The sequence below is a fragment of the Puma concolor genome, chromosome D1 (assembly GCF_028749965.1).
Source record: "Puma concolor isolate L17-30 chromosome D1, mPumCon1.1.hap2, whole genome shotgun sequence".
NCBI classification, from domain to species: Eukaryota; Metazoa; Chordata; class Mammalia; order Carnivora; family Felidae; genus Puma; species Puma concolor.
In genome coordinates this window covers 93,565,081-93,586,594 of record NC_141676.1, presented here as the reverse complement: position 1 = coordinate 93,586,594, position 21,514 = coordinate 93,565,081, and the positions used below count along the sequence as shown (strand labels likewise).

At 45.4% G+C, this 21,514-nt stretch overlaps 1 protein-coding gene and 1 long non-coding RNA gene across 14 annotated transcripts; one reads left to right on the top strand and one right to left on the bottom strand.

Moving 5' to 3' along the window:
* The first annotated feature begins 436 nt into the window (after nt 1–436).
* TIRAP (TIR domain containing adaptor protein) lies at nt 437–18,155 on the top strand. Of its 13 annotated transcripts, none has more exons than XM_086678712.1 (5): nt 1,966–2,357; nt 12,989–13,144; nt 14,811–15,403; nt 15,957–16,080; nt 16,494–18,155. In XM_086678712.1, exons 2-4 carry the CDS (start codon nt 13,081–13,083, stop codon nt 16,029–16,031), a joined length of 732 nt encoding a protein of 243 aa, XP_086534838.1. In that variant the 5' UTR covers nt 1,966–2,357; nt 12,989–13,080; the 3' UTR covers nt 16,032–16,080; nt 16,494–18,155. The 13 variants fall into 13 exon arrangements, 12 of the variants coding, with proteins under 12 accessions (XP_086534847.1, XP_086534840.1, XP_086534836.1 ...); XR_015241228.1 differs by having other exon boundaries at nt 1,985–2,357; nt 14,811–15,389; XM_086678718.1 differs by lacking the exons at nt 15,957–16,080; nt 16,494–18,155 and adding exons at nt 10,358–10,417; nt 12,674–12,789 and having other exon boundaries at nt 2,220–2,357; nt 14,811–15,917.
* LOC147576875 (uncharacterized) lies at nt 14,307–16,504 on the bottom strand. The gene is made up of 2 exons (XR_015241232.1): nt 16,367–16,504; nt 14,307–15,500 (listed from the first exon to the last, which is right to left on the bottom strand). It is a non-coding gene; the product is annotated as an uncharacterized LOC147576875 (long non-coding RNA).
* Nucleotides 18,156–21,514: the final 3,359 nt, after the last annotated feature.

Sequence of the window (21,514 nt, the reverse complement as noted above, 5' to 3'; positions counted from 1 at the left end):
ACGTGACTGATTATCGATTGTGTAAGGGAGAGAGGCCAGGGGAGATGCCAGTGAGGTAACAGGAGGAGCCCCTGTGGGTGTGGGGGTGGGGGACAGCCAGGACTGATCAGGTGAGCAAAAGAGGAAGAGCCACCAGTGCTGAAAGACAGGAAGGAACTTGGCCAGGGGCACAAGGCAGTGACAACTCAGGCCAAACCCAACATCTGTGTTAACCCTGTAAGCAAGCCTTGTCAGGTGCCTGATAGTCACTCCCCCTTCCTTCGGTACAAATACCCCCATCCATGGGTCAGAAGGAAAATGGGCTTCATCTGACTCCTCACCCCGAAGCGACATCAAGATGACAAATACTGTACTTATTTATTAAGAACACATTGATGAATCCTCCATACTTCCACAGGTCGTTTTTTTTTTTAATTTTTTTAAACGGTTATTTATTATTGAGAGACACAGAGAGAGCATGAGCAGGGGAGGGGCAGAGAGAGAGAGGGAGACACGGAATCCGAAGCAGGCTCCGGGCTCTGAGCTGTCAGCACAGAGCCCGACATGGGGCTCGAACTCACAAACTGCGAGATCATGACCTGAGTCGAAGTCGGAGGCTTAGCCACCTGAGCCACCCAGGCACCCCACAGGTCTTTTTAAAGTTTATTTTGAGAGGGAGGGAGAGAGTGTGAGCAGGGGAGGGGCAGAGAGAGAGGGAGAGATCCACAGGGCTTTATTCAAGCTTGTAGGAGAGCATTCATTCCATCTATCAAACTGTACGAGAGTTGGGGCCCAAGCCTTCTTCACCTGTGTCCCAACACCAAGCTGTCCGTGTCTCCTGGAGTAACTCTGCTCTGCACCCGAGCCCGAAGGGGATCCCGGGCCTCCGAGACTTTTCAGTCAAATGGGAGGGCTAACCCTCATCAGCCCAACTCCAGACAACACAAGGTTTGTAGGGAACAACACAGGGATTGTAGGGAAAGAGGCCAGAGGGGCAGGGTTAAGAAAGGATTTCCTTTGTAAGTTGCAGAATTGAGGCTTGCCACAAGAGGGGCGTTTGAGAATCGCAGCACGGAAAGGGGGGACCCCGCGGGTGGAGGGAACAGCAGAAATCAAGCACCCAGCAAGGAAAGCTGAGGTGAGTTTCATAAAGAGTAAAAGAAACCCAGAAGCCCTTCCTGTACCTCCTACCTACTTTATCTCATGGACTCCTCCCCACAGCACCAGGAACCAGATCCTAAAATTCGATGATGAGTAAAGTGAGCCTCCGCAGGCTGCACACTTCCAAGGTCGGAGGGCTAGTAAGTGATGAGCTCTGGATGCGAACTCCAGCAATCTTACTCCAGAGCCCTCCTGCCCAGCCTTATACTACACTGCCTGCCGGGATTAGCCACTAATTCTCTCTGCTGGCTGGTGAGAAAAGGAGGAAATCAGACTGAAAGGGAGATGGTGAATCTTCCACTGGCCCTGTTAAACTACCGGCATCCTCCAAGCATTTCGTGCGCACGGTTGTAGGAGTGTTTCCCAAACTGGCGTGCCATGGACCCCTGCTCAGGAAGACCCCGATATTTCTCCTACGGTGAAACAAGTTTGGGAAATGCTACATGTTGTGTTCCCTCCCCCACCCAAACCGGGTTCATCACGGTGCAAACGGGCAGGTAAAGAAATCCTGCACCCTGTTTAACCCCGGACTCGGCCAACGTCTTGCTCACCACATTTGTGCGGCAGCTCTGTCACCCTGCAGAGCAGCGCTCCTCGCGCCCTTTCGGGAATCGCAGTGGGGCGCAGCGCAGGGGCCGGCATCGGCTTCCCGCTTCGGCTTCGGTGTCCCGGGCGGCCCCCTTCGGCATCCGAGAGCCACGTTCCCAACCTACCGTGCGGCCTCTGGACAAGTTCAAGCTCCGCTTTTCTTAACTGTAGAAAAGGAAACAAAGGTATGGGATCTTGCCTTGCAGGGTGTCAAGAGGACGAAATGCGTGGAACACGGGTTTCTTTTCCTTCTCCCCGACGCGGGACAGTGTCGCGGCGGGTTTCCGGGGGACGCGGGAGGACAGCCTCTTCTCCGGGTTTCCGCCCGGTTGCGGGCTCCGGAGCTCCCAGGGGGCCGCCGGCGGGCAGCAGGGAGACGCGGCTCCCGGGCCGGGTGACGCGGCGGCGGGAGCTCCTCGCAGAGTCAGGGCGCGGGCCGGGGAGGAGGAGGGGCCGCGGGCCGGGCCGCCTCGCCGCTTCCGGCGGAGCCGGGGGGAACCGGGCAGGCGGTCGGCGGCCAGGGGCCTGCGCGCCGCACTTCCCCTCGCCGGGGGCGGCCGGCACCGCGCGGGAGCCGGAGCCAGCCTCTCCGCCAGCACCGCGGCGGGGTCGCCGCCACCCACGCGCTGGTGAGCGCTCGCGGGGACGGGGGCGGTGCCGGGTGGGGGTCACCGCGGGTGGTGGGCGGGGCGGAGGAGGGTCCCCGGGGACTGCGGGGGCCCCTGCGCCGGGACCGGCCCTGTCCCTGTCCCTTGGCCGGGACGCCGCTTTCCTCTCTCCTGCCCCCTTTTCCTGGCTGCTTCCAGCACCCCGAATACGGAAACTGGGTGAGCAGGCTCTCCGAGAAAGTTGTCACCTTCTCCGTCGCAAAGGAGCTCGTGCAGGGAACCTCCCCCCACCCCCACCCCCACCCCCGCGCCCTTTAGTTTGTGTTGAACAGCCCGGCTCGGTCAGGTTGTTTCCATCTTTAACTGTAGAGAGAGGGTCTCTACCACGGTCTCCTCGCATCCTTCTTTGCTCTTCTGATGGGTCTGTGTGTGGGTGTTCCAGCGAGGAGATGGCTTTAGTTAGGGTTCATGAGGCCTTTCATGAACATCTGTCAAGGACTGGGATACCTGTGCAGTGCTGGAGTGACAGCATTGGACAGGAAAGGTTCAGCCCTGTCGTCTCCCTGGAGACGGGTAAATTAGAAATTACAACTCGCCCTGCTAAGTGCCACCGAGAGAGAGGGGCAGCCCGGAGTACTCTGGTAGCTAGGACACCTAAGCTGGGGGGCACCTAGGGTCAGGATTCACTGGCTGTCGGAGAGAGTCGCATCTAGTTTGGTTGTTTGTGTTTTAAGCATTATTATTTTTTAATGTTTGTTTATTTCTGAGAAGGGGAGGGGCAGAGACTGAAAGGGTCAGGGGATCAGAAGCGGGCTCTGTGCTGACAACAGAAGTCAGACACTTAACGGCTTAACCGACTGAGCCACCAGGCGCCCGGTTTGTTGTTGGTTTGTTTGTTTTTTAACTTAAAAAAATATATATTGCAGCGCGACCTTACAGCTTACCCAGTTTTCACACAGTGGATTTCCTGTGCAACCTGCATCCAGAATAAATAAAATACCACTAGCACTCCAGAAGCCCTCAATGTCCACTTCCCACGGCTACTTTCGTCTAAGGGCAACTATTATCCTGGCTTCTCACATCATAAAATCGTTTTACTTGGTTTTGAACTTTTGACACGTGGACAGTATGTGAGATGCAGCCGTGTTGCATTTAGCAGTAATTCATTTACTCTCAACTGATGCATAATTTTGCACTGTACAGAGAGAGCACAATTTATTTCTACTTTCTGCTGGACACTTGGATGGACGGACACGGGTTGTTTCCCGTTCGGGTTGTTTTTTTTATTTTTTGAAATAGCGCCACGAGGCATTCTCGTACTTGTCTTCAGGTGAACATAAGCAGTTCTGATAGGAATGTTCTTAAGTGTGGAATTGCTGGGTGTGTTCAGCTTTAGCATAGTTTCGTGCCAAATGGTTTTCCAAAGCGGTTGTACGAATTTACACTCCCATCTGCAGTGTGAGTTCCTATTCCTCCACACCTTCACCAATACGCGATATGGTCCCTCTTTTTCATTGTAGCCACTCTGCTCAGTGCATGGGCCATGGTGTTGCACTGAGGTATTAATTTGCATTCCTCTTATGACTAATGAATCTGCATCTTTTCATGTGTCTGCTGGGCATTTGGATAGCCTTTTTGCAAAGTGTTCAATTCTTCTACCCATTTTGTCAGTAGATTGTTTCTTCCTAGTTTGTAAGACTTCTTAAATATTCTGGATATGAAATATTTATGGCATATGTATTTTTTTAATGTTTATTTATTTTTGAGACAATGCGAGAGACAGAGTGCAAGCAGCGGAGGGGCAGACAGAGGGAGACACAGAATCTGAAGTGGGCTCCAGGCTCTGAGCTGTCAGCCCACAGCCCGACACGGGGCTCGAACTCACGAACCGTGAGATCATGACCTGAGCTGAAGTCGGATGCTTAACCGACTGAGCCACTCAGGCGCCCCTATGGCATATGTATTTTTAAAATATCTTCTCTCTCTCTCAGGAGGTTGCCTTTTCACTCTTTTAATGATATCTTTTGATGAACAGAAGTTCAGTTTAATGTTGCCCAGTGTATCTTTTTTTTTTTTTTTTCTGGATGGTTGTATTATTTATGGCCAGTTGAAAAACTCTTTACTTACCCAAGGGGTGGTGGGTGGGAAGAATGAGTGAAGGTAGTCAGAAGGTACAAACTCAGTTATAAAATAAATAAATCCTGGGGATGTAAATTTACACCATAGTTACTAGAGTCAAAAAAACTATTGCATATTTGAAGGTTGTTAAGAGAGTGGATTTATTCTCGTTACAAGAAAAAAATGTGTAATTATGTAGTGATGGATGTTAGCTAGATTTATTGCGGTGACCATTTCATAATATATACATACGTTGGATCATCATGTTGTGCATCTGAAACTATTATATGTCAATTATATCTCAATTTTTTTTAAATTTATTTTTGAGAGAGAGACAGAGAGAGCTTGTGGAGGAGGGGCAGAGAGCGGGAGAGACAGAGGATCCAAAGCGAGCTCTTCATGCCAGCAGAGAGCCTGATGCAGGGCTCGAACTCACGAACCGTGAGATCATGACTTGAGCCAAAGTCGGACGCTCAACTGACTGAGCCACCCAGCTGCCCCCATGACAATTTTAAATAAATCAGAAGATAAAGTCAGGAAGATAATTTCCTATATTCTCCTCTGAAAGTTTTATGGTTATTCTCACTTCTATCTACTTGAAATTAAGTTTTTTGTGTGCTGTGAAATAGGGTCAAATTTATTTTTTTCTACAAGGCTATCAAAATTGATGCAGCACCATCTGTTAAAAAGACAATTTTCCCCACTGCATGGCGGTGTCAGCCTTGTCATAAATCAGGAGACGGTAGAGATGTGGGTCTGTTTCTGGACACCCTGTTCTTCCATCGTCTGCCTGTCCTTGTGCACATTAGCACGCTGCCTTAATGGTTGCTTTATAATCTCTATTACTCTGGTGGTGGAAGCTCTCAGCATTGCTCTTCTTTAAGATCTTAGGTATTTTTTATTTAACTACTCCTCCCAAAGCCTTTTTAAGAAATATATAAAAAGCAGTCATTTTGTAAGCTCAATAGAGTACTAATGGAAAAGGGTATGTAATTGGCATAATTTGTAAACTGTATCCATCCACCAATTTACTGCTGACACAATCTATGTTACATTCAATGCCTGCATATTTACATCAGATCTACAGCAAAGTAAATACAAAATAAATTCACCTTATTTTAGTTAAAGTGGGCTTTAGTACCTATATGATATAGTTTCAAAACAAAGAGAATTTTTTAAAACTAAGAAACTGGTGTTTTCCCAAGACCGAGTTGCTACTTTTTGCAAAAGACATTATTATGTTTCCCACTCATGTTTGATCAGTAAGATATGTTCCCACGTGGCTGAACTTCAGCTAAAGTTTTAGATTTGAATAACCAGTTAGGATACTTTTGACTTATAATTAAATTTTTAAAAACAGGTGCTTTTAAATGCACACACACGTGCGCATATATGTACTTTTTTGGCATTTTTCAAGTCTTCCGAAGTTACTGTTTAAAAACCAGTTTCCCGGGGCGCCTGGGTGGCGCAGTCGGTTAAGCGTCCGACTTCAGCCAGGTCACGATCTCGCGGTCCGTGAGTTCGAGCCCCGCATCTGGCTCTGGGCTGATGGTTCGGAGCCTGGAGCCTGTTTCCGATTCTGTGTCTCCCTCTCACTCTGCCCCTCCCCCGTTCATGCTCTGTCTCTCTCTGTCCCAAAAATAAAAAAAAAAAAAAAAAAAAAAAAAAAAAAAAGTTGGAAAAAAAAAAATTTTAAAAACCAGTTTCCCAAGTTTTACACCCAGAGATCTAATTCAGTAGATTTGGGGTGGGGCACAGGAACTGGCATTTTAAACCATCATTGTATTTGTTTTCTGGGCTGGGTAACAAATTATTACAAGTTCAGCATTTTAAACCAACACTTATTTATTATCTGGTAGTTTCTGTGGGTCAAGGGCCCAGGCAAGGCTTAGCTGATTCTTCTGCTGGGGTCTCACCTGGCTTACCTCCAGGTTTTAGCTGGGGCCACAGTGCCACTGGGGATTCAAATGGGGAAAGATCCACTACCAAGCTCCCTCAGGTTGTTCTTTGTTGGCAGAATTCATCTCCTTGCGGTTCTAAGACTGCGGGTCTAAGGTTTTCTTGCTGGCTGTCACCTGGAGATCACTTCTCTTCTAGAGGTTAATTGTAGAGATCACTCAGCTTCTAGAGGCTGCCTGCAATTTCCTGGTAAATTCTTCAAAGTCAGAATGGGAGTCTCTCTCTAGTCTGCTAAGTTACGATTAAACACGCACACGTATGCACATACATAAGTATGACACAATATTCACATACATGCTACATTCACGTGTACATATTTTTAAATATATTTTTTTAAAGTAATCTCTACACCCAATGTGGGGCTCGAACTCATGACCCCAAGATTAAGAGCTGTACGCTCTACCGACTGAGCCAGCCAGGCACCTCACACGTACACATCTTATATGGTAAATATACGTAGTGTGTATATATACTTATAAATGCATATACAGACAGTACACATCATATATAAAGTAACTGCTCTATAAATCACTCTGAGAAACACAATATTGTGTCTATCAAGCTATTAACAATTTAGTTGAGCACTTTATTGTTTTTGTTTCTTTTTAGAGAGAGAGTACAAGCAGGGAAGGAGGAGAGGGACAGAATCTTAAGCAGGCTCCACGCATAGCACAGAGACTGATGTGGGCTCAATGTGGGGCTTGACATGGGGCTCGACACACATACGTGTGTGTGTGTTTAAGTGGGATCATGACCTGAGGCGAAATCAAGAGTTAGTTGCTCAACCGACTGAGCCACCCAGGTGCCCCATTAAATTGAGCACTTTTAAGTGACAGTGTCCTTTAAGTCCTAACAAATCCTGCCCGACAAGTGTTTTAACAAATGTTTGAGAAACAAACTTAGCCTTTGAAACCGATATTCTTTATTTAAAGTCCAAATCAAGTGAAATGTGATGATAATTTATTCATCAAAGAAGTGAAAAACTCAAACAATTTAAACCTTTAAACAGACCAGTCTTAAGATTCGACGCTTGCTCCATTCACGGCCTGACATACAATCAAGGATAGTGCAGTAGTTTCCAACTGCTCTGTAACAAATCACCAAAAATGTAGTGGCTTAATACAACATACATTTATTAGCTTACAGTGGCGGCAATCAGAAGTCTAAAATGGATCGGCAGGGCTATGTTCTTCTGGAGACTCTAGAGAAAAATCCATGTACTTGCCTTTTCCACTTCTAAAGGCTGCCTGCATTCTCGGCCCATGGCCCCATGTCACACAGACCTCTGCTTCTGTTGTCACTTCTCCTCTAACCCTCCCCCCACTCCTGCCTTCCTCTTATAAGGACCCTTGTGATAACATTCAGCCTTCCCCTCTAGGGTCATCTAGGATACTCTTCACATCTCAAGATCCTTTTTTTTTTTTTTAATGTTTATTTATTTATTTTGAAAGAGGGGGGGGAGAGAGAGAGAGAGAGAAAGAGAGAGAGAGAGAGGGAGCAAGCAAGGGAGGGGCAGAGAGAGAGAATCCCAAGTAGGCTCTGCACCATTAGCACAGAGCCCAATGCAGGGCTCTGATCTCACCAACGGAGATCATGACTTGAGCTAAAATCAAGAGTCAGATGCATAACCAACTGAGCCACCCAGGCACCCCTCAAGATCCTTAATCTAATCTGCAAAATCTATTTTTGCCATGTAAGGTAGCATATTCCCTGGTTCTAAGGACTCGGATGTGGACATCTTTCGGGGACCATTATCCTGTCCACCATAGAAAGTGAGTCCAGCCTAACAGAAATGTAAGATACATATCGTAATCATATGTCTTCCTATGTTTCAGTACATTCCCTATACCAATAGATATTGGAGACCCAATAGGGTATTGGATAATACTTAATACACTTTGTATTTTGTACAGTGAAACTTCATATTTTTCCTCACATAACACATTCTACATATAACGTTGCAAAAGGATTCTAAGAAACACTAAAGGGAAGGGGGGCTGGATGGTTCAGTCGGTTAAGCATCCAACTCTTGACCTCAGCTCCCGTCATGAGCTCATGGTTTTTTGTTGAGTTCAGGCCCTGCATCAGGCTCTGCATGGCCAGCGTGGAGCCTGCTTGGGATTCCCTCTCTCCCTCCCTCCCTCTCTCTCTGCTTCCCCCTTGCTCATACGCTCTCTCAAAATAAATAAATAAACTTAAAAAAATAAAAATAAAAACCACTAAAGATATAATACCGTTGCTTTTTTAAAAGAAGTTTTCACTAATTTTTTTTTTTATCAAGACTTTGTAATTATCTACAAGGTAGGTACTTAGGTGTCTATCCTTTTGTGAATTTTGTAAAAAGCACAAGGGAAAGTGACTACATGTAAGACAATACAACCAGTCCCTAAACAGACAGAGCTAGTGATTAGACCCTCCTTTTGGAGATTTGGGTTCGTTATCTGCTCATCTGTTTGACAACGATGTCTCCTCTATCTCAATGTATATTACTAGTACTAAATCTTGTAAAGATTAAAGCATATTTAAGTGTGATAGCCTCACCACTTCAGCTGCACAAGAACTGAAAGATAACAAGAAAGGTGTAGTGGGGAGTTAGATTCCAGGAAGTAGACAGTGTATAGGGTTAAGGGAACTTGTCTGCCATCTTGCTGAATTATCCTGTGTCAAAGATGCTGTTATTTCCTGTGTTTAAACTTGTCCATAACATTAGTCAAAGGGCTTGTACCAACCCACTTACAGTGGCATATGCGGTTGGGCAATTGGATTTCTTAACCAAGCAATGAAAAAAAGGCAATTACCAAAAATCAGCATGAATGGCCAAGTCATGTCATAACATGAGAAACTGAAACTTTTAAATCTACATGTGTTAAGATTAAAGCATTATGTTAATTTCTAACCTTTAAGCTATCACTAAAAATATCAAATAATTCTCTAGTTTACAAGTCTATCGAGGCCACATAATGAATTTTAAAATTAAAACAAAATTGACAAACTGTTGAAATGATATAAAAGCCCAGAGACATTTTGTCTACTACTGCGGGAGAGAAAGGACATCTGGATTGGTTGAAATGAAGATGTTGCGGGACAGCAACCCCAGACCTGGAAAAGGACTTCAAAATCAGTGGCCATCAGGCACTGCCTTAACCTCAGTGTACCACTGAAGCTCTCTGAAATCCAAAGAATATGAGGTAGCAAAAGAACCACATATACATGCCAGACTTCACCTTTTTTGTGTCCCCTTGGCTAGCTTAGCAGCCAACTGCTCTTCTCTTTCGGTATGTCTCTGGTTCCTGTGCCCATTCCACTTCTTCTTTCTGCCCCTCTTGCCGCAGGCGTTTAAGTTCTCCCTCTCTTTTTTGAACTTTGATACAGTTTCATGAATCATCAGTATCTTGTCTGATAGTCATTGGCTTGGCATAAAGGTGTTCAGCATTTAGCAAGGAACAGAGCATCATCCTCAATATTGAATAACATCCGTTCAATTGGGAAACTTATCTTCTACTTTGTGTTTCATAGGACAAGTTCTCTTTGATTTCCCAGGAGTCTGTTTTGACCTCTGCAGATAGGTTGGAGTGAGAAAGCAAGCCTCTGCTTTTTTGACAATCCCAGGAAACATTGAAGAGGTTATAAATCCTTTGCATATCCCTTTAAATTTAGAAGCAGACTGACAGTCCCACACCCCCCTCCCCCACTCCCTGCTGCAAATTCCAGAATTTGGATAACACTGATCTTAAGATTAGTTTGGGGAAAATTGATTACATTACTAAGTCTTCTAAACTGTGAACATCATGTATCCCTCCAATATCTAGATTGTTTTAAATACATGCTAACCCACACTATTTTCTGAACATTCTATGCCATGAACCATTAGCACTTTACATAAATTGTCTCATGTGGTCTTCACAATAAAGCTGAGCAGTTCTAGTTTTATTTTCATTTCACAGATGGAGAAGCCGAAGCTTAGCAAGATTAAGTATCTTGCCAAAGGCCACAGTTAATAAGAGGTAAGCATCCAGGCACTCTACCTGCCGAGTCTGTAGACTTCACCACTATGCTGCGACACTAGCTCAGGGAGTGGGGAAGCAGTGGGGAGGAAGCAGGGAGGAAGCAGGGGGGAGAGAAGGAGGCATGGGTGTTTGGATGGATAGGTGGAAGGAGGGAGTCATTCAAGGGAAGGCAGACTGGCGGAAAAGTCCTCCAAGGTTTCTTGCATGTGCTCTTTCTCTGCTCTTCAGCATCTGCCTGCCTGGATGCATAATTACTTGTCCAAATAGCACCTGTCCTTCTCCCATTTCAGCACTGGCACAGGAAGTTCTTGTTTGTAAAACTTACTTCTCCTTCTATTTTGAATGTTAGCCTTGCTGGATAGAGTATGCTTGGCTGCAGATTTTTCCCACTCAGCTCTTTGAATATACCATACCTTCTGGCTTGCAGAGTTTGTGCTGAAAAATCTGCTGCTAGCCTTATGGGTTTTCCCTTATAAGTAACCATCTTCTTTTGTCTTGCTGCTTTTAAGATTTTTTCCTTATTGCTATATTTTGCCAGTTTAATTACAACATGCCTTGGTTGATTTTGTTGGGGATTTTGTTGGGGATTCTCTCTGCCTCCTGGATATGGATATCTGTTTCCTGCTCCAGATGAGGGAAGTTTTCAGCTACTATTTCTTCAAATGTATTTTCTGCTTCCTTTTCTCTCTCTTCTCCCTCTGGGATCCCTATTATATGAATGTTATTATGTTTGATGAAGTCACTGAGATCCCTAAGTCTGTTCTTGTTTTGCATAAGCCTTTTCTCTCTTGTGTTCAGCTGATTACTTTCTACTACTTTATCTTCTAGGTCACTAGTTTGTTCTTTTGCTTCTTCCATTCTGCCGTTCATTGCATCAAGCGTGTTTTCAATCTCATTTATTGCACTTTTTAAAATATCTGATTCTTTCTTAACTCTCTTCTCTCTGTGGTAAGGGTCTCCTTGAAGTTTTCCATTTTCTCCTCAAGTCTACCAAGCACTCTTATGAGCATTAGTTTAAATTCCCCATTAAACAGGTTACTTATACCTGTTTTTCTTAGATTTCTGGCTCTGGCCTTATTTTGTTCTTTCATTGGGGATAAATTCCTCCATTTTCACATTTTGTCTAAGTCTCTGCCTTCTTCTCTGTGTTAGAAGAGCAGGTTATGTCTGCTGCTCCTGAAAGCAATGGCCTTGTGTAGAAGAGGTCATGGAGTGCCCAGGGCCTGGGGCTTCAGGGAGGGTCTCTGGTGTGTGCTACATGCACTCTGCTGCTTGTTTTGGCTGCTCTGTCCTTCAGGCCAGTTGTCTGCAGAAGCTCTCCTTGCCTGCAGTGGGCAGTGTTTGGTCCTGATCTGAGCATGGTAAGTTTTAACTAGGTCTGCTTGTTAAATGAGACCTGATACTACTTCTAATAGAGCCGAAGCCCGGCAGAACTCTCTGGTCAGGAGATGTGGTGTGGGCAAGGGTTTGTGTTGGTCTTCTGGGACAGGGGCCCTCTGCCCCCTGTGCTGGGACTGAGTCATGCTTGCTGGAGTGGGGCAGTCCCACCAGACAGCAAGGGAGGAGCAGGAGAGCGGGGCTAGGCATAAGCAGGTTAGGCAGCCAGTGTCCCTCTGGGCTGCCTCCCCCAGTGGTTCCCTGTTTACGCTGAGGTAAGGGGGAGGGGGGAGGAGGAGGGAAATGGTGCTGGCTGGCTCCTTTGTTCCAGGAAAGTTCTCTGTGAACTGCCTCTCAGGAGAAGAGCAATGATCTCTCTTGTGTGCCCCAGGCCCTCTTCAGATCACTTTTCCCTATTGCTCTCCTGCTTACTTGCCCACTGGGAGCAGGGCAGCGCCCTCTGGCTCTATCCCAGCCAAGCCCTCCAACCTTTACAACTCCAGCCTTTAAGCCCTGCTGGTTGCAAAATCTCATGAAATTCAGCTCCTCTTGCTTCAGTAGCCAATGGCTTTGGGGAAACGTTCAACTTGTCTCCTGACACTCATCTCCTAGAACTTCTCTCTCTCACACGGTTCTCCGTGACTGCAGCTCCCTCCCCTCTGCAGCAGCCAGGATCCCTTCCCTCCCACCCCAAACCACATCTCCATGCTTCCTACCTTCTTCTTGTGGCCTTTTCTCCCCCTTTAGTTGTGGAGTTTGCTCTGCCAGTCTTCAGGTTGATTTCTGGGGTATTTAGGATGACCTGAGAGTTATGTGTTCCTATGAGCCCAGGGTCCTCCTCCTCCCATGCCATCTTTCCCCGCTCTTCCAACACAGGAAGTCCTTACCATGGCGGCTTCGTGCCAGCCACCCTTCCCCACATCCCCAGGGTGCTCCTGGCCAGAGGCAGCACAGGACAATCCCTCAACTGGTCATGCTGAACTCCTTACTCTGTAAGTCTCACCACATCACACAGATCTGGGTTTTTTTTGGAAGCCAGCTCCAGTCACAGTGGTGGATAAGGGATAGGGATGAGGGCTAGAGAGATTGAGCCTCTGTCGGGCATTAGGAGAGAACATCTAGAGCCCACACGCTGGGACTAGGAGTAAGGTAAGACCAGTTTTTGTGATCCTCTCTCTCTGTCTCTTATAGGATGGCTGTTCCATAAGATCAAGACTGAGTCCCCTCCCTTCTCCCACTTTACCAATGCCTGGTCTCATGGGGTTAGTTTTGAGCCCAACACTATGGCATCATCAACCTCCTCAGCTCCTCGCTCCCGGTCCAGGAAGCCTCTGGGCAAGATGGCTGGTGAGTGGAAATAGACTCCTAATTGTGTTCTTGTTCACAGCTATGAGTGTTAGCGAGGTGGAAGGCTGCCTGGGCCAAATGCAGCAGGAAATGCTAGGGAGGCTGAAGATAGAGGCCTCCTGCCTTGACCTCAGAGCCCAGAAGCTTTGTGGTGAGTGAGGAGAGAGGCACGCATCATAGAACATTCAGTCCTATGGGCTCACAGCTTTTGCACGCGTGCTGGGCTCATTTCCTAGCCTGGAAGCCATTGTGCTGAGCACCTAGCATCATGTTTCTGTCATCTAAGTCTTTCAGAACCTATCAGAAGAAGGAGCCAGGCAGAGTGAGAAAACAAATCTCTAAAACATTAAACTTTCTGTCCATATGAAAAGCTGGAGGGGCGCCTGGGTGGCTCAGTCGGTTGAGCGTCTCCCTTTGGCTTAGGTCATGATCTCGCAGTTTGCAAGTTTGAGCCCCACGTCGGGCCACAGCTCGGAGCCTGGCGCTTGCTTCAGATTCTGTGTCTCCTGCTCTCTCTGTCCCTTCCCTGCTCTTGCTCTGTCTCTCAAAAATAAACAAACATTAAAAAATAATTTTTTTTAAAGAGTCTGGAGAAGCTGAGCTGAAATCATTATGGAATACTTACAATATCCCAGACACGGCATTATCTCCATTAATCTTCAACAGCAATTAAAATGAACCCATTTTCCAGGTGAGGAAATGGAGACAGAGACTGACTTGCGTAGGGTCATGTAGAAAGCAAGCAGTAGGTCCACAATCAAATCTACGCCTGGCTCCGAAGTGTAGGTTGTGAATCACTAAGCTCTCTGCTCTTCAGGAGCTCTGAGTAGTAATCCTCTCCCATGCTTTTGTTTTACCACTTAGCAACAACACTCTGGGATTCCTCCGGGCCAGACAGATGCCAATCCCTCCCCTCTCTCCCTCCCATAACGGGTTGCCCACCTTAATCTAAATCCACCTCCCCTCAGTGCAGAGAGTGGGTTTGGGAACTGATTGATTCTTCCCAGCTTAACACAGCTCTACTTACAGACTAGCAGCAGACGGTTGGCTAGTCAGCGCTAGCGGGAAGTTCTGGGTAGCGTAAGTGGAGGGTACCAGAAATCGAAGGGCCTGGAATAGGGCAAAGCCATCTTTCCTAATCAGGTGGGTGAAACAGTCAGAGTTATTTCCTTTCCCTTTTTAATTTTCATATTGTTGTTATACAAAGGATTTTTTTTAATTTAGTTATTGAAGTATAATTAACATACATTATATTAGTTTCAAGTATACAACATAATGATTCAATATTTGTACATATTGCGAAACGATCACCAGAAGTCTCGTTAACATCCATTACCAGTGATAATTACAGAACTTTTCTTCTTGTGATGAGAACTTTTAAGGTTTCCTCTCTTGGCAACTTTCAAATATGGAAGACAGTATTATTCACTAGTCGGCATGCCGTTCATTACATTCTCATGACTTATAAAAGAGCCAGAGTTTTCGTGACTTCCAAAACGTTTGAAGATAATGGGACCTTAAAGCCAGTCCTGCAGGATGTACGAAATAGAGCAGTAGGTCTCTGAGAGCAATGTGGCATGGTGGCCAGAGCAGGGCGCTGGGCTGGGCTCTGTCCAGGGCAGCCTGGTGAGAATACCAAGCCTGAGTGGTGTTTCTCTCCCCACAGACTGGTTCAGGCAGGCCCTGTCGAAGAAGCCCAAGAAGATACTGGAATCCTCAGACGGCCCCTCCAGTGACGTCTCACAGCCGAGCTCCCAGGACCACCCCCCACGCCTGGGCCTCAGCTCAACCTCGTCTCCAACACACGTGGTCGCCAGCAGCAGCGGCAGCAGCAGCGGCCGCTGGAGCAAGGACTACGATGTCTGTGTGTGCCACAGCGAGGAGGACCTGGCAGCCGCCCAGGAGCTGGTCTCCTACCTGGAAGGCAGCACCGCCAGCCTGCGCTGCTTCCTGCAGCTGCGGGATGCAACCCCAGGCGGCGCCATCGTGTCCGAGCTGTGCCAGGCACTGAGCAACAGTCACTGCCGCGTGCTGCTCATCACCCCAGGCTTCCTGCAGGACCCGTGGTGCAAGTACCAGATGCTGCAGGCCCTGAGTGAGGCTCCCGGGGCGGAGGGCCGCACCATCCCCCTGATGTCAGGCCTCGCCAGAGCCGCCTACCCCGCTGAGCTCCGGTTCATGTACTTCGTGGACGGCCGGGGCCCCGACGGTGGCTTTCGCCAAGTCAAGGAAGCTGTCATGCGTTGTAAGCTATTAGGGGTAAGGGAGAATGGGAAGGTGGCTTCGGCCACAGCATCTGATCGACTTCGGCTTTTAGCAGACAGTCACTGTAGCCCAGTAGCTCAAGATGCAGGCTCTGGAAAAGGCTGGAAGTTATTCCAAGTCCTCTGTACTTGGGTTTCCCCACTGGTAAAGTGAGGACAGTATATACCTAAAGGAGTATATACACTAAACAAGTGTTCAGACTATGGCCTGGCACATGTAAAGTACTCATAATGGGCAGGGCCTAGCACCTGTCAAGCCTTCAGAAAATAGCCATTATCATTATAGGTATTAATAGTAGTAGGTATTAATGGTTTCTCTCTCTGAAGTCACGTTGGAGATGTTTCCCCAGGCCCAGGAAAATGCCAGGAGGGCCAGTGGTACAAAATAATAGGAAAGAATTGTGTATCTGGGGGTGGGGACTTGCTATTACGGTGGGTTTGGAAAGTGAAATAGATAAAAGGTAGAAGTGGCAGGACCCACTGCGGGAAACAGATGCTGGGGTCTGGGAAGGGTGACAAGCCCTGCCATTCTGTTTGGTCTCTTTCAGATCTGCAGACCATCAGCTGACACTTCTATCACCACGGGACCCAGAAAGTTGGAGCAAAGCCGGAAATCGAGTTAGAGAGCCCAGGGTCTCACAGGGTCTTGGATTTCGGCAGCTGTGACGAGGTGTAAGGAACCAGTCTGTAGCACTTTGTATGTGATCCTGGGCTCAGATTGCCCATCAGGCACCCATTACCGGGGACTCCCCCACGAAGGCCATGGGGAAGCTGGGGACTCCCCCCGAGGAAGGCATGAGGAAACTGGGGACTCCCCAGGAAGGCCATGGGGAAGCCAGAAATTGTAGGTGGTGGGAGGTGCTGATACCACGATGATCACCAGTGTTTTGCCTCCGGCACAACTGGACACATGAAGCCCCGGCACATGCCTACATCTCCCCCTGGAAAGGTCACTTACCTGATTCATGGGCTAGAAGCCTACACCGCATGCTTCAGAAGGGATGGTGTCCCCAGTTGCCTGGCATCAGGAGAAAGCAACAGGTACCGATCCTTCACACTCACACTACTGCCCTTCTCTTTCCCAGGGACGTTGTTCACTTCAGAAATCTACACGAAAGATGCATTCAGCGCTGTCCTGAATTTTTATTGCACGTGTCATTAAGACACATCTAGAAACCATTCTGAATAGACAGGAGGTGGCAGGGAGCAGCAGGGGTGGAGGCAAGGAGAAGCTCAGACCCTGCACCTGGGTCAGAAGCCCACCCACCGATGCTCTGACTCATGGGGGCCTCATCAAAGGTCTGACTAGAAGCCAAGCTTTTACAAGCTTCTTTATGTCTGCACTGAGACAGATGAGCTGTCTTCTTCCGGCAGATGACTGTGGGCCTTGTAGGACAAGGTTTCATTCACCTGTTCTCAATAAGTCTGTTGTTGAACCGAAATGAATTTCGAATACATTCCCCTGATGTGTACTTTTGTGCCACTTCTCTCACTTCTCCCTACCACGTCCCCTCCTTTTACTGGAAAAATTCATATACACACACACACACACACACACACACACACACACACACACACACACACACACACATATATACACGTATATATATATGTGAGATATAATTAATATATTAACATTAGTTTCAGGTATAAAACATGATTTGACATTTGTATATGTTGTGAAAACATTTTCTATTTTCATTATGCATTATTTTATTACATACAAAAAGACTAAAGAATATAATGTACACTCCTGTATATTCCACTCAGCTTAAGAAGCCCAACCTTACAATCCCTATGGTACTCCCTTTGTGCCTTTAATTACATTCTCCTCCCTTTTCCCATCAGAAGCAATCACCCTTCTGAATTTTGAATTCATCATTGTTAGCTTTTCACGTATACATCCCTGAGAACATATTTACTTTTACATGGTTTTGTACTGTATCTAGTGGATTATAATGTTCGTATTCTACAAATTCTTTTTTTTTTTTTTAACCATGTTAAGATTTATCCATGTGGATGCATGTAACGAACACCAGGAACTTCACTATGGTTCTATTATGTAAACATACCACGATTTAGCCACACATTCCTTTACAAACAGACATTTGGTTGTTTGCCATTTGTTGCTAGTAAAAACAATGAGTTTATGAAAATCTTTGTGCGTGTTTCCATGAGCAAGATTTTCTAGGACTTAGCCTAGATGGGGAACAGCTGGGTAGTAAATACACATCTTCAGTTTCGGTAGAAAATGCCAAATTTTCTTCCAAATTGGTTGTGTCAGTGTATGTTCCCACCATTAGTGTGTGAGATTTCCCACTTTTTCATGTTCTTACTAACACTTAGAATTATCGGATTGGAAAATGTTTGTTGACCTGGTGGGTGAAAACTGGTATCCTATTCTTTTCTTTTTAAACTGTTTTGGTGTGTGTGTGTGTGTGTGTGTGTGTGTGTGTGTGTGTGTGTGTGTGTGTGAGAAATTCTTTGTATGTCATAAACCGAAGAGAAAAATTTGACCAATACCCATATACCCATCACCTGGCTTCAACAATTACCAACTCAGAGCTAAGCTGATATCAACAATCACCCCACTCATTCCCTCCCCACCAGGTCCCTTTGAAGCAAATCCCAGGCATTATTTTATTCCTACATATCAAACTATGTATCTTTTTAGAAGTTTTCCCAAAAAATGTATCTTTTAAAGAACAGAATGCTTTATTTTTTAATATAAAACCTTTTACCTATTACTTTGTAGTCTTTGTTTTTGTATCTTATTTAGGAAATCCTTCCCTATTCCTGTATTTTCTTCTGGAGCTATTTCACATTTAGGTCTTTAATCCACCAGGATGCTTTGTTTGGGTTTTTGTTGTTCTGGGCTTATAAGTCAAAGGTCCAATTTCTTTTTCCCATTTGAATGGCCATTCTTTACTGACTATGAGTTTGTCCTTTCCTCCCACTGATTGTGATGTCACTGCTGTCATTATATTATCATGTGTGGGGGTCTCTTCTGTGTGTTTGTGAATCCCTGCATCAGTGGCACACTGGCTCACTTACTATGGTTTTTAAGGAAGTCACAGGTCACCTGGGTGGCTCAGTCGGTTAAGCGTCTGACTTCAGCTCAGGTCATGATCTCACGGTTTGTGAGTTTGAGCCCCACATCGGGTTCTGTACTGACAGTGTGGAGCCTGCTTAGGATTCTCTGTCTCCCTCTCTCTCTCTGACCTTCCCCCAACTCATGCTCTTTCTCTCTCTCTCTCTCTCTCAAAAATAAAATAAATAAACATTTAAAAAAATTCTTGATGTCTATTAGTTTTTTTACTAGGCTTATACTGAGCTGAGAGATTCATTTGGGAAGAACTGATTTTTCTTACATTGAATTTTTCTCTCCATAAAAATGGTGTGTCTCATTATCAATCTCTTTAAATGTATTTCAAGAAAAGTTTATAATCTTTTCCATTTTGGTCAGTCACTTTTACTAGATTTATTCCTTAGTACTTCATATTTCCTGTTGCCATTGTAAATGGTATTTTTATATTTTTTATCTATTACCAATAGGAAGGATCACAATTATTTTGCATATTGATCTAATAAGCAACCTGCTGAACTACTTATAAGACCATAGACTTTGCTGGGTTTCTATAAAGACAACCATATAGTTTGCAAAAGAGAAAAGCTTTAGTTCCTTGTCTTTCTGTGCCGCCTAGGATAACCAGCAAAGTGTTGAAAGTGACAATAGCGGCCATCTTTGTCTCACTTATGCTTTTGTTTTCATTTATTTTTAAATGTTTATTTATTTTTGAGAGAGCATGAGCGGGGAAGGTGCAGAGAGGGGGGGGACAGAGAATCCAAGGCGGGCTCTGCCCTGACAGCAGAGAGCCTTATGCAGGGCTTGCACTCATGAACCGTGAGATCATGACCTGAGTGGAAGTTGGACGCTTAACCAACTAAGCCACCTAGGTGCCCTTGCTTGTTCTCTTTGAAGGAGGCTCCATGCCCAACATGGGGCTTGAACTCATGAGCCTGAGGTGAAGAGTTGCATGCTCTACTAACCAAGCCAGCCAGGTGCCCCTAACATTAGACTTTCAAATGTTAAGCCAGCCTTGTATTCCTGGGGTAAACTCAATTTGGCCATGATGAATACAATATCTTTGTTATAAGTCACAGGTTTCAGATTGCTAACATTTTCTTTAGAGTTTTATATCTGTTCACATGTACAATAGGCCCATAATTGTCTTTTCTTATATTAACCCTCTCTGGTTGTGTTACCAAGGTTACACCAGCTTTATAAAATAGTTGGGGAATAGATGAAATGGGTGAAGGGGATTAAGAGGTACAATTGCCAGTTATAAAATAAAAGAGACCCAGGGATATAATGTAAGGCATAGGCAATACAGTCCATAACATTGTTAACAACTTTGCATGGTGACAGGTGGTAACTAGACTTACAGTGGTGACCATTTTATAACGTATATAAATATCAAATCACTTTGTTGTACACCTGAAGCTAATACGATATTGTATGTTAATCATTCATTTAAAAGATAGCTGGGGAGTGGTCCCTTTTTTCTATTCATTAAGATTTTAAGCTTGGAATTTATTAGTCCTTGAGTGTTCAGTAACCTCATCTGTCAATCGATTCGGGCCTAGCATTTTCTTTTTTAAAAAAATTTTAATGTTCATTTTTGAGAGAAAAAGTGTGAGTGGGGGAGGCGCGGAGTGAAAGGGAGACAGAGGATCTGAAGAAGGCTCTGAGCTGTCAACACAAAGCCTGATGCGCGGCTCAAACCCACAAACCGTGAGATCATGACCTGAGCTGAAGTCCGACACTCAACCGACTGAGCCATCCAGGTGCCCCCAGGCCTAGCATTTTCTTTATGGGAAGATTTAAAACCCCAATTTCAATGTCTTAAAGAGTTATAGATCTATTTAGATTTTCCGTTTCTTCTGGAGTCAATTTGGCATAGAGTAAAACAGTAAATGAAAAATACAAGACCAGCTTGAATAAGTTTTCAATTTCAATTTCCTGGACCAAGTAGAACAAATCTGAATTCTAAACCTGCATGAAGACTGGCCTGTGGTTATGAATATTCAGGGGATTTTTTTTTTCTTCCCACCACATCCAGATGTCGAGGCAGATAAATTTAAGTATCTCGTCTCCTTTAGGGGGACAATTTTTATTTAGTTTTTAATAGTTGGCCCTTTCACTGAGGTGGTGGACCTTAGAGATTTTGGCTCTAAGGGAAATGCTCTCTTCCAAGCCCCCGGGTCTTGTCTTCTGTGCCTTAAACATCACATTGAAAGCCCAAGGCTCTAGACTTCCAGAAATGACCAATCACTCTTAGAACTTAAGCTTCAGTGTCCACTTATCATCTTATAGATTCATGTTCCCACATTTTTCGTTGCTGAAAATTTTATTAAGACAGCAGCAATGTAACCAAATGGATGTTTTAAATTTTGCACCCAGGTGTTTTTAGCTGACCTGTTTTTAGGATGTTTTGTCTATCATAATGCATGAAATGGAAATGTCTAGTCTTTTTTTTTTTTAGTTTTTTTTAATGTTTCATTTATTTTTGAGACAGAGAGAGACAAAGCATGAGCAGGGGAGGGGCAGAGAGAGAGGGAGACACGGAATCCAAAGCAGGCTCCGGGCTCTGAGCTGTCAGCACAGAGCCCGACGCGGGGCTCGAACTCATGGACCCTGAGATCATGACCTGAGCCGAAGTCGGACGCTCAACCGACTGAGCCACCCAGGCGCCCCAAAATGTCTAGTCTTTAAAAAAAAAAAAAAAAAAAAGACTTGGGAGAGGTTTTGAGCTTTCTCAACAAGACTGAAGGACTGATGCTTATAGACAGATGAGAGCTCTCCAGTAATAACCTTCTAATACAGCAGTTAAACCTTCTGTTACGGTAGAAACAATCCATATCTGTGCTAGCCAATGTTGTAGCCAGTAGTCATAAGAGGCTATCAGGCACTTGAAACATGGCTGTATGACAGGGGAATTGAAATTTTAATTTATCTCAATCCAGTTAATTTAAATGTAACAATCTACATATGGCTAGTGGCTATTAGGTGGGACAGTGCAACGCCTTCTAATGTTTACAAAAA

Excerpts from the sequence above, each read along its gene's own strand:
- TIRAP (XM_086678714.1), top strand. The coding sequence starts at position 1,952 with ATGCGTGGAACACGGGTTTCTTTTCCTTCTCCCCGACGCGGGACAGTG. Across the intron at positions 2,358-14,810 it reads TCGCCGCCACCCACGCGCTG|ACTGGTTCAGGCAGGCCCTG; the intron begins GTGAGCGCTCGC and ends CTCTCCCCACAG.